Below are 11,810 nucleotides of genomic sequence, written 5' to 3' on the forward strand. Positions count from 1 at the left end.
CTTGCCCTCCAATTGGTGAGATTTATGGTCCTACAGCTTATATTTGTTACTCAGCCAATATTTAGTCATGTGAAAAGAAAGAAAGAGATAAAAACGAAGGAAGAAAAAAAAAACAGAAAAAACGAAGGAAAAAAAATAACAGAAAAAAAAATTTATTAAAAAAAAAAAAGAACTGAGGGCATAATGGACATTTTGGTGTCAAAAATTGACGTCGTGTACTGATACTAGGTCGAGTTTCAGATTTCGTGTATCGAAATGTTTGGTTTGCAACTTTATGTATAAGAATTATTAGTGGCCTTTACTTGGTGTACTGTTTGCGAAATTTTCCCTAATTAATAAGAAAATTTATTATTTTCATTAACTAATTACCTTCTTCTAGACTGGTGATCACCCACTTCTCCACACCCATAGGGTGTGAACAGTTTCTAGTGTTATTTATATTTAATTGTATTTAAATCAAGTTATGACTCTCTAGTGTTATTTATATTTAATTGTATTTAAATCTAGTTATGACTCTTAGCCCTAATCAAAGATTTCAAACTACCAGGCGGCGTCTTTATTGGAGAGAAGAAACATATACCCCTAAAATATTAAATAACTTTATATATCTTTTTAATTGTCAGATATAAAAAAGTCAAAACTTAAATAAATAATTAATAAAAAACTTTATTATTTTCAAAAACTAATTACCCACTTCTAGACTGGTAACCACCCACTTCTCCACACTCATCGGGTGTGAACAGTTTCTAGTGTTATTTATATTTAATTATATTTAAATATTGTTATGACTCTCCAGTGTTATTTATATTTAATTGTATTTAAATCTAGTTATGACTCTTAGCCATAATTAAAGATTTCAAACTACCAGGCGGCGTCTTTATTAGAGAGAAGAAACAGAAAGAACGTGCAGGGCATCGTCCCCAACCCTCTTGCTCTCTCCTTTAGAAAATAATTCTGCATACCCTGAGACCAAAAAGATTTTTTTTTTCTTCTGCCTTAGAACGCGCTGCACGCGCTAGAGTTTTCTCCAATTTGCCTCGTGCTCGTCCGGCGGCACGTCTCTGAGGCGTTGTCGTCAGACTGGTGGCCTCTTCTCTCGCCGTCCCTCTTCGACGTGCGAGTATGCAGGGGGCGGAGCCACGTTGGGGCCCAGTGCGTCCCGTGCCCCACTGGGTTTTTCAATTTTTTTTTTAAATTTTGGTACTTAACAATCCTATAAGTAGCTAAGAGTTTCGTTATGTTACTACCAGCCTATATGGCGTAGCAGTTAGAGTTGATTATTTTATATGGCTGATCCCAAGTTCGAATCATGTTGTCAACATTGACCGTATTGGGTTTTTTTTTTCTTTTTTCTTTTTTTTTGGTCTGGAACATTTGTTTCATACTTTTTATTTGTTTGTAAGTAACACTATACTTCTTTTTAATTTTAAAAGTCAAAGATAATTTATATCCCATCATGAAAAGTTTTCTAAAATTTAAAAATATTTGATTAATAAAATATGTAATTATTGATCCAAAAAAAAAATTATGTAATTTAAAAAAAAAAAATTTTACTGGAATCTTATTCTAATATTTTAATGTTTATTAAAATTTTGAGTTTTTCTTTTTCTTTTTCTTTTTTTTGGTCTGGAACATTTGTTTCATACTTTTTATTTGGTATATAATTTATGTTTCAAATGTTTTTTTTTTTTTTCAAAACATCCGAGTGCCCCAATTAAAATTTTGGTATATAGTTTATGTTTCAAATGTTTTTTTTTTTCAAAATATCCGAGTGCCCCACTTGAGATCAAATTCTGGCTCCGCCACTGCGAGTATGTTTGCTGTTAGAAGTCTGGTGGCAGGGGTGTTGACAATGACTAGCGGTAAGTGGTGGTGGTTCGTTTGGTGGAGGGGTCGGGTTGATCCGGTTGGGGTTGCTGATTCAATATGATGGGAGTGGTGATGGATGATGGTTGGATTGGCAGGTGCGGGGTGGTGGTGCAGCGACGAAAGGGCTGTGTTCCTGGTTCCTTTTGTTTGGTGGATGATTGAACACGCGATCCAGATTTTACTTGGATGGCAGAAGAGAGGCTGATGGGTGGAGATCGTGGTGGGTGGAGCGTCGATGGTGCGGTGACAGAGATTTTCCGTCAAGGGCGACGGTGGGCTGGTGGTGGTGCGACTGGATCGGGTTTGCAATGGTGGTAGGTTTGGCTGTTGGTTTGTGGGCTTGGTTATTGGCTCATTTGACTCCATTGTTGCTTGGGCTTAATTGGGCTCTGGTTTACTTTTATGTTGCTTTATTATGGTAGTTGTTTCTTATGTTTTGGTTCAATTGCGCTTTTGGCAAGCAATAAGTTCCTGCATAGTTTTTGTAGGGCTAGTCGGGCTTTGTGCCTGTGTGTACACTCAACGTGCCTTGTCTGCTCTAGGTAGGCAGTGAGTTCTTTACTTCGTCAAATAGTCGTTACCGCTTAGTGGCAGGGTGAAGTTAAATGTCGTCGGATTTATCTTTCGGCGGCAATACAGTGGGAAAACTATATGTATGGTAATTATGCTACGTTGTAATCGGGTTACATATCGAGTTATCTTTCCGTTATGTCACCACTATGTCAAAGCAAATAGAGTTACCAGTCAAGCTCTCTTTGCTAATTGGTGTCTTGTTAAATACAATTATTTGGTAGAGACTCATGATAGTATTTCAAAACGTTCTCTAAATGCTTATTATACTCAGGGGTTTAGGCTTAATGTCCCCCCTTGTATTCGACAGTTTCATTAATCAAGACTTGAGAGCAACCGCACCAATCCTTTATTCAGAAAAAAAAAAAAAAAAAAAAAACCAAAAAGATTTCCATAACTTATCTTAAGTTTCTAGCTTAGGCAGCTGCCTAGACTTGAACCCCCTAAATCCGTCCATGACTGCATGTATTCCAAACACACCCAAGCATAGCCGGCCAATCGTCAATTAAAACAGCATATGCCCTCAAGCATATCCTTGGATCTAGATATATAAATAAAACTATGATTAACAAGAAATTTAACGTCTTGGCGGAACTAACATGGTCCCTCTATATACTGTCATTCCTGCATAAGCTATACATGCAAGCCGATCATCGTGTTTTTTAGTTGTTCCGTTGAGGTTTGTCGAAAAAAAAATGAGTGACTCTAAGGTTGTTCTAGTCACAGGTTGTGCCAGAGGCGGGATCGGCTACGAGTACTGCAAAGCTTTTGCTGAGCACAAATGCAAGGTCTTTGCAAGTGACATCGCCCAACGCATGGACGACATTGACCTCAAGTCTTTGGATAGTTATGACATTGACAAGCTCGAGCTCGATGTGTCCTCGGATCAAAGCGTGGAATCGGCCGTCAACACTATTATATCCAAGTGCGGTCGCATCGATGTAGTGATCAACAATGCCGGGATTGGAAGCACCGGTCCTCTAGCTGAGCTTCCGCTAGAGACTATTAGAAGGGCCTGGGAAATTAACACGTTGGGACAATTGAGGTTGGTCCAGCAAGTTGTGCCACACATGGCGTCACGGCGCAGTGGCAGCATTGTAAATATTGGGAGCATAGTGGGCAAAGTGCCGACCCCTTGGGCAGGGTCATATTGTGCAAGCAAGGCATATGTTCATGCCGTGTCAAACACTTTGAGGGTGGAACTGAAGCCATTTGGGATTGATGTGGTGCTTGTAATGCCTGGGGCGGTAAGGTCGAATTTTGGGAGTGCTAATGTTGGTAGATTGGCGAATCATGATTGGAAACTCTACAAGGATTTCAAGGAGGCAATTGCAGAGAGAGCTGCGGCTTCTCAAGGAGTTAAAGCAACTGAGGCTAGTGTGTTTGCTAAGCATGTGGCACAGAAGGTTTTGGGTCCTAAACCACCAAGGGTAATTAGTTTTGGTCACATGACTGGTTTGTTTGCTGTGCTTTCTTGCTCTCCACTTTGGGTGAGAGATCTTTTCCTTTCAACTCGTTTCAACTTAAACAAGAAGTTGTGAGCCTAAGGTTTTATGTAATAATAGCTTTCAGGGCTTAAAACCGCCATAGTTATACGTAACTTTTTTGTTTTCCCAAGTCAGAACCTCATGTAGACGGATCAATGCTCTTAAACATTAAAATTATGTCAACGCTTCTCCAACAGTAGATCATATACCAATCCATATTTGCAGCATTGCACAAATATCCTGGTCTCTTTCTTTCTATGTCTCTCTCTCTCTCTCTCCACTCCTTCTTCTAATATTGTTAGTCGGTTCATCATAGAGCACATGCACTTTGTTGATGACCTGAGTTGGAGTTAATCAAGATGCACAAAAGGCCTGATGAAAAACAAAATCAAAGTGAACTGAGATTGAAAGGCAAAGAGAAAAAATTCGAGGATGGGAAGGAATTCCATTAAATCAAGAGCTCATTGAACATCGGATCGATGAAGTCATGGAGCCAAGGAAAAAAAAAATACAAGTAGAGTGCAATGGCATGTGAGTTGTACGTTAAAGGCGGAGGCAGCTAGTAATATGGGCTGCACAACGGGAGGTGTAGTGGCCAGAGGTGTAGTGGCCAGTACATTACAAATGCTCTTGAGTTTTATATTTTGTTTTTATTTTATAAAATTTCTTAATCACAAGGTTAGTATTGGAATATTTTTTTATGTAGGGTGAAGAGAGTAGATGGTAGGGTGGCAATAGCCGCACCCCTATCATAATCTTCATAAACTCATTCAATTATATCATTTTAAGCTTTCAATTGATGTAGTGTATTCATGTCGCGCTTCAGTAAGAGCTTCAAAAAGAGGTATGTCCTTACCTTAATGCTGCTGGTATGGAAAAGACTGTTAATTAGTGCCCAAGCTAACTCAAATTGCTAAACTTTAATTTCTTATGGAGGAAAACCCCACAAATTGCTAATTATGGGGCTACCTCCATGCCCTAATTAAAAGCAGACAATGCAGAGAAAAGAGGCGCCACCAACCCTTTCCCATCAGCTTCCCACCAAAAGGGTATTTGGTAAGAATCAAAAAGGAAAAGAGGAAAGCAAAACCAATTTGCTTAGGAAGCACAATGCTCTTTTGCTTGGCCATGCACCATTTGTAGAAAATTTCATTGGCCTCTAGTGCTATGGTGGGTATGAAATAATGCATTTGCTCATCATTACTTCAATCAAAAGGAGGCTATCTCTGTTCCTCCATTATATATCCTTCTGTCCTTGGTCATATTTCACTCCCAAAACTCACCACTCTCTTTTGAAACCAAATCATGGCGTCTTGACAATCTGTCTCCACGAACTTGGCCATGCAAATTCCCATGCAAGATTAATATGATTAAAAGGGGAAATCCCTATTTGAATGGCTGGTTAATTTTCTTTTTAGAGGTTGATTGATTTAAGTTTAATTTCAGAAATTAAAGTATAAGAGGTCAAATAATTGATATTCGTGAATATAAACGTTTCAAAACATATATGTCATCCTCGATATAAGCTCAAAATATTGAAGTAATATATTAAGTAAAATTTTTGGATTTGCAAGGTGGGTAATATTAAAACCTATGAGAGTTTGAAAACTTTTATCAATTAATTTAACAATGTTTACAATAATGAACAATATATACAAAAGGGATCATTATACACTAGTCATTACAACTCTATTTTATCTAAGAGTAAGTTCACCCGTGGGTCACCAGGTCACATACTATTCACTGTTTTTTTATGTGTTATTTTACCCTCAGGGTCACGAGTACAGTGTATTTCGTGCCCTGTGTCACGGGCACACTGTATTTCGTGACCCAGATAATGAAAATATACACTAAAAAATAGTGAATAGTAGGTGATTCGGTAATCCAACGGGTGAATTTGCTCTAAGGAAGTAATCTCACTGCTCCTTAGATGTTGATTCAGTAGCTTTCGAATTGGACTGAAAAAGTTACAAGCGACCAAAGTTGGATTCGCATTGTTCTCTGAGTTTTATAAGAACTACATAATGATTAGAAAGATATAAAATGCATTTCCCAGAAAAGAATGTTCCCAAAGGGTTCTTGGTTCATCATTCCAAGAATATCAACTTTGATCAAAGCTCTCCCTTAACGCTCTTTATTTAATTAGTGCATGCATCCATTAATCTAGAGGATTAATCAACTAGTGCATGCATCCATTAATCTAGAGGATTAATCAACCAATAAGCTAATAACTAATTAAGTTCATGGCCCTTTATTAGAAGGAAGGAGATGACCTCTGATTAGCTCTTAATTACAGTGACCCACGTACCTCTTCCTTTTCATCTTGATGCTGACTAGCTAGAAGCCTTAGAACAAGTCATGAACAAGGGCCTAGATATATAAAGCAAACATTAATATATATATATATATATATATATATATATATATATATATATATTGTACTGTGTCTTGCTCATCAGTAATTCCAGGTTTAATTCTTTGTCTCCAGAGCTTGATGACGAGTCGTAGTAGGCATTTATATGTAAAAAACACCACTTTGGTTCTTGGCGTTGTATTGTGGCATCACTGTAGTATGAAGATTGCTTTTGTCCGTATGATGGAAAAGCTAGGGCTGCCCCATACATATATCGATATATGCCATTTTGTTCCTTCCTTTTTTTGTTTTTTTTTGGGAGTCAGCTATTATGTTGTCAAACAAATTTCTTGTGTTAGTATGATCTTTATTGTTCTTCAATATTGGTCATTTTCTTTTCAAGGTGGTAAGGTCATGTCAACCTCTCCTGTTTGTATCTTAGTTCTCGATTTCTTTTAATGTTAACAAAAAATAAAATAAAAAAGCAAATATACGTTGTTTTCTCATGAACTTAAGTTTTTTAACTTATTAATTTTATTTTTAAATTAATTATTATTCACACGGTAGAACATATGTCAACTAAAAATTTCACGATTAGTGGATTAGGGGTCGCACTATATGAGTTTGTTCAAGTTCATTTGAAAATTAATATTTGTTATATTTTGAAGCACCGGAGTGATGAATGCCGACTTGGAGAAATAAATCCATTTAGTTTCTTTTGTAGTAACTCTTCAAACCAAAAAAAAAAAAACAAAAAAGCCCCCTTCAAAAAAAAAAACAAAAAAGCCTTGAAATGATCAGAATCCAATGATATTTAGGATGAGATTTCTCTTGGACCGTCATAGAAAAATGTCCCGAAATTTTGTTTCTTCTTCCAAGAAAAAGAATTCATTGAAAATGGAATCTCCCCCCATCTGTCTATAGCTAGCTCACGGAGAAAAATGCATTGACCTTGTGAACAATGTGAAAGTTTGCCAAGAAAAAGATCAGAGGGTACTTGAAGGCCAAGCCAAGCCAACCCAGTCAGTCAAAGTAGTCTGCTCAAGACGGCGTCGTTAGAGCATTGTGTTACACTCCAAGGCCATATATTGGTTGGATATACATCAAATCTAATACTAGATAGGAGATACCCTGTAAATCTTGTAGTAGGCTACCCTATCTTAGCTATGGAGCAGTGTTAGTAGTACAAGTAGGTCCAGTACTACTACAGAAGCAAAGCAAAGCAGAGCAGAGGCAGCAGCCTACTGTTATCTTATACTGTGATGAAGTGACTGGAGGGAGTGAGGGACAGTTTGTCTTGCCCGTGAAACCTGAAAATTCAAAAGCCTGAGAAACCATTTAAACGAGAACCCAGTACCATTAATAATGCTTCACCCACTAAACCAATTAGTCAATAAATTCTGAAAAAAAAAAAAAAAAATTACTGGTTTTGGTTGTGACTTGTGACTTGTGACTAGTGAGTGACTGCTGGGTTTTTCTAGGCACCACTATTGAATCTGCAGTGTTTACCCACATGAGAAAATGAGGTCTCAATCCCTGTGATAGAAGAAAAAAGAAATAATAATACCAATAATAAAAAAAAGCAAAAATTAAAGGTAAAAAGAAAAGGACTTTCTCACATCACAGAGATGCCTATAGAATGAGGGAACGATACCCAGCATTGCTTGCCTGGAACAACTCATTCTTTTTGTTAGTTTAAAGGAACTTGTATTGTTCTCTTTAAATATATATCTTTTCAGGGAGAGAAGCTAGCATAGATTCAGTTGCAGGAGTTGGGATTTGTTTTGGATGAGTATTAGACTTGGACCAATCAGTACTTCTGCAGCTAGCAAACAAAAAACCCAGTTTCAAACATAGAGAGAGAAGGGAGAGGAGAGAGCAAGCAAAGAAAGCAAAACCAGTAGTACCAAAACAATGCAAGGAAATGTTGAGAGTATTATGATTAGCTTATATGTACCCCAATGATTGAGTGAGTGTCTCAACCCCAACAATATCTCTGCTTCTACTCCAAACCTTGAGAGGCCATGAAATCCATGAGTAATGATAACACCAACAGTAGCAATAACTGGTTGGATTTTTCTCTCTCCCCTAATATGAAAATGGATGTTCCTCCTCCTCCTTCAGACCCTCACCACCAAATTTCTCAGACCTCTTCTCCTTCTATTCCAAATGCCTTTTTCAACTCCCCACCTCACTTTAACTATGGAATATACTATGGAGTTGATCAAGGAGATCACACTGGCTTGTACTCTGCTTTGCCCATGATGCCAATAAAGTCTGATGGTTCTCTTTGCATAATGGAAGCTCTCAACAGGTCTCATCATCCTCAAGGTTAGCTCAAATCAAACTTCTAGCTACTTCCACTTCTACATTGTCTTAATTTCTTTGTAGGTTTTGGTAAAGTTCTTGACTTTTTTTATATTTTATATCAAGGAATGGGAACTAGTAGTTCAAGTTCAACTCCAAAACTAGAGGACTTCTTTGGTGGTGCAACCATGGGGACCCATAACCACTATGACAACAATGACAGAGAAGCTCTAAGCTTAGACAGCATGTTTTACCAACAAATCCCAACCCATCATCATCACCATGAGCCAAACAACAACAGCCAAAACTTGCTCAACCAAGAACATGAGTCCCAACAGCAACATTTCTCATCCTACTACTCTGGCCTAAAAACCCATGAAATGATGTTTGAGGATCATCAGAAGCAGCAAGCCCAGATTGAGCATTACAACAATGTCCAAAACCCAAGTTTGGGGTCACTTAATCACAGCATTTCTGATATGAAGAACTGGGTTCCCAGAAATTTCTCAGCTAATAATAATCAAGGGGTGTTGGAGCAGAACATGATTGGGTGCATGGGTGACAATGGTGCCGAATCTGCAGGGTCTATTGGGTCAATGCCTTACGGGGATTTACAGTGTTTGAGCTTGTCAATGAGCCCTGGCTCTCAATCAAGCTGTGTTACTGGTTCACAGCAAATCTCACCCACTTTGACTACTAATACGGATTGTGTAGTCGCCATGGATTCTTCCAAGAAAAGAGGGCCTGAAAAAGTGGAGCAAAAGCAAATTGTTCATAGGAAGTCTCTGGATACATTTGGGCAGAGAACTTCTCAGTATAGAGGAGTCACAAGGTTAGTCCTTCACTGTTTTTTACACTATCCAAGTACGAAGCTCTTAATTAGCAAACTCGGTTTTCTCTGTTTCTTCAGTGTTCTGATTTTGGTTTATGGATTTTGATAAGCAGGCATAGATGGACTGGTAGATATGAAGCTCATTTATGGGACAACAGTTGCAAGAAAGAAGGTCAGAGCAGGAAAGGAAGACAAGGTTGGTGGAGCAATCTAGCTATATTCAAATTCAAAATGATGTTTTAGTTTGAATGGATGTGCATTTTTCTTGGTCTCATTTTGCTTTTTGACCTGCCCATTACTATATGTTACTGATTTTTTGCCTGATTGTTTGGGGTTTTACTTGCTTGGTTGTGGATGCCAATCAAATGATGAATCTTAGTTTACCTGGGTAAGCCATTTATTTTCAATCTGGTTAATCATTTTAAAACTGTCCTACAATATTGTTATTTTTATCTAATCATTCCAAGATTTGTATTTGTTAGGAGGTTATGATATGGAACAAAAAGCTGCAAGAGCCTATGATCTAGCAGCTCTTAAGTATTGGGGACCATCTACTCACATCAATTTCCCAGTAATAATTCTGTTCTCTTTTGAATGATTCTCAATCCGTTAACAGGACTAGGCCTATATATCTTTGTTTGGTTACTTAATACAACTGTGATGCTGATTTGGCAGTTGGAAAATTACCAAAAAGAGCTCGAGGAAATGAAGAACATGAGTAGACAAGAATATGTTGCTCACTTAAGAAGGTAAATGTGAAAGTGAAATATTTCCTTTTGTTGATGCTGCTAACTGATTAGTGGAGTAATGGTGTATATTTCTAGTTTGACTTATAATCTAAATATATTCTACAGGAAAAGCAGTGGATTCTCAAGGGGGGCATCAATGTACAGAGGAGTGACAAGGTCTTAAAAGCTACTCATATGAAATTTTAAATGTCTCAAAGAAAACATAATAAATATCTAAAATCTCTAACTGTGTTTATCTGTGTAGCAGACATCATCAACATGGAAGATGGCAAGCTCGGATTGGAAGGGTTGCTGGGAATAAGGATCTTTACCTTGGGACATTCAGTGAGTCACTTTAGAACTTGACTTTATAAAAGACTGAAAACCATGTTATTATTACTATTACATTGTAGCCAATAAATTGAAGTGTGTGGTTTATGAGGGTAAAAAGCGATTCTTTGAGGTGCTCTCATCTCTCTGAAATGTTTGTACCCTTTATTGGTCAATGTGTCTCGGAACAAAGGTTAATTTACATTTACTGCCCGCTTTTCCCGAGTTTTTACTCCAAATGCTAAATAGTTATCTTTAATCTGTAATTTTAGGCACACAAGAGGAAGCTGCTGAGGCTTATGACATTGCGGCCATAAAATTTCGAGGACTGAATGCTGTGACCAACTTTGACATAACAAGGTACGATGTGGATCGAATCATGGCAAGCAATACCCTTCTTGCTGGAGACAATGCCAAGCGAAACAAGGCACTGCCTCGACCAAGTGATGAGGCTACTAACCAAATCAGCAATGGTGAACAAAGCATTACTGTCGCAGTTAAGGACACCAATGAAGTTGAGGAATGGAAAATGATGCAGCTCTTTCAGTCTTCCCAGCAAGTAGTTGATCATCAAAATGTGATTCAAGCAGATCATCGAGCAGAAGAATCCGCAACAATGGGGACTACTACTCACTTGTCTAACACCTCTTCGTTGGTGACAAGCTTGAGCAGCTCAAGAGAAGGCAGCCCTGACAAGTCAAGCCAACCAAGTTTCTTTGGAATGCCTCCAACTGCTTCTAAGTTCTTCTCAAGTTCCAGTACTAATAATACGGTCAGTTCTTGGATCCCAGCAGTCCAATCCAGGCCAGGTCTATCCCTCCCTCACATGCCGATTTTTGCTGCCTGGACTGATGCTTGATCGGCTAGTAGGAGTTTCAAGAGTTCATGTAGTTTTTAATGATGGTCTTGAAGACCTTTTGTGAACAATGTGAAAGAAAACTCCACTAATCAATGTTTAATTTTAGCCTATCTTGTCTAATCAAAATCTTGAAAGAAATTTGAGGAAGGGAACGAAAGCATTGAAGAGGATAAGATTTTGAAGCTAATTTAGGATTTTTATTTGGTATGGCATTCATAATTTGCTACCAGCTTTATTGCTTTGTGTAAGTACAGGACCAGCTCAGTTTCTGTTTTTCTTGCTTTAGGTTTTGACACCATCATTACTTGATCTCCTTTTTGCCTGAGCTTTCTTCAAAGGTAACAGAGATTAGAGATTCCTTGCTATAATTCAAAGAAAAGAGGGTTGAAGGTGGAATATGGATTTCCAAGATCAAAACTTTAGGGGTCTGTTAATGATTACAATGGACAATTAGTACGGGGAGTTTGTCTGGTAT

The 11,810-nt window shown here is 37.9% G+C and overlaps 2 protein-coding genes across 2 annotated transcripts; both read left to right on the top strand.

The window, feature by feature from the left end:
• The first annotated feature begins 3,036 nt into the window (after positions 1–3,036).
• Positions 3,037–4,495, top strand: LOC133727469 (short-chain dehydrogenase ptmH-like). The gene has a single exon (XM_062155049.1). The coding sequence runs from the start codon at positions 3,135–3,137 to the stop codon at positions 3,978–3,980; it is 846 nt and encodes a 281-aa protein (XP_062011033.1). The 5' UTR covers positions 3,037–3,134; the 3' UTR covers positions 3,981–4,495.
• A 3,424-nt stretch (positions 4,496–7,919) lies between these two features.
• LOC133722268 (AP2-like ethylene-responsive transcription factor AIL1) lies at positions 7,920–11,561 on the top strand. Its single transcript, XM_062149111.1, has 9 exons — positions 7,920–8,610; positions 8,713–9,418; positions 9,532–9,614; positions 9,798–9,806; positions 9,901–9,989; positions 10,094–10,167; positions 10,273–10,323; positions 10,415–10,491; positions 10,749–11,561. The coding sequence occupies exons 1-9, from the start codon at positions 8,304–8,306 to the stop codon at positions 11,333–11,335; spliced, it is 1,983 nt and encodes a 660-aa protein (XP_062005095.1). The 5' UTR covers positions 7,920–8,303; the 3' UTR covers positions 11,336–11,561.
• The last annotated feature ends 249 nt before the right edge of the window (positions 11,562–11,810 follow it).

This window comes from Rosa rugosa, chromosome 1, assembly GCF_958449725.1.
Source record: "Rosa rugosa chromosome 1, drRosRugo1.1, whole genome shotgun sequence".
Lineage (NCBI taxonomy): Eukaryota > Viridiplantae > Streptophyta > Magnoliopsida > Rosales > Rosaceae > Rosa > Rosa rugosa.

Excerpts from the sequence above, each read along its gene's own strand:
- LOC133722268 (XM_062149111.1), top strand. The coding sequence starts at position 8,304 with ATGAAATCCATGAGTAATGATAACACCAACAGTAGCAATAACTGGTTG. Across the intron at positions 9,990-10,093 it reads CTACTCACATCAATTTCCCA|TTGGAAAATTACCAAAAAGA; the intron begins GTAATAATTCTG and ends CTGATTTGGCAG. Across the intron at positions 10,168-10,272 it reads TATGTTGCTCACTTAAGAAG|GAAAAGCAGTGGATTCTCAA; the intron begins GTAAATGTGAAA and ends TATATTCTACAG.
- LOC133727469 (XM_062155049.1), top strand. The coding sequence starts at position 3,135 with ATGAGTGACTCTAAGGTTGTTCTAGTCACAGGTTGTGCCAGAGGCGGG.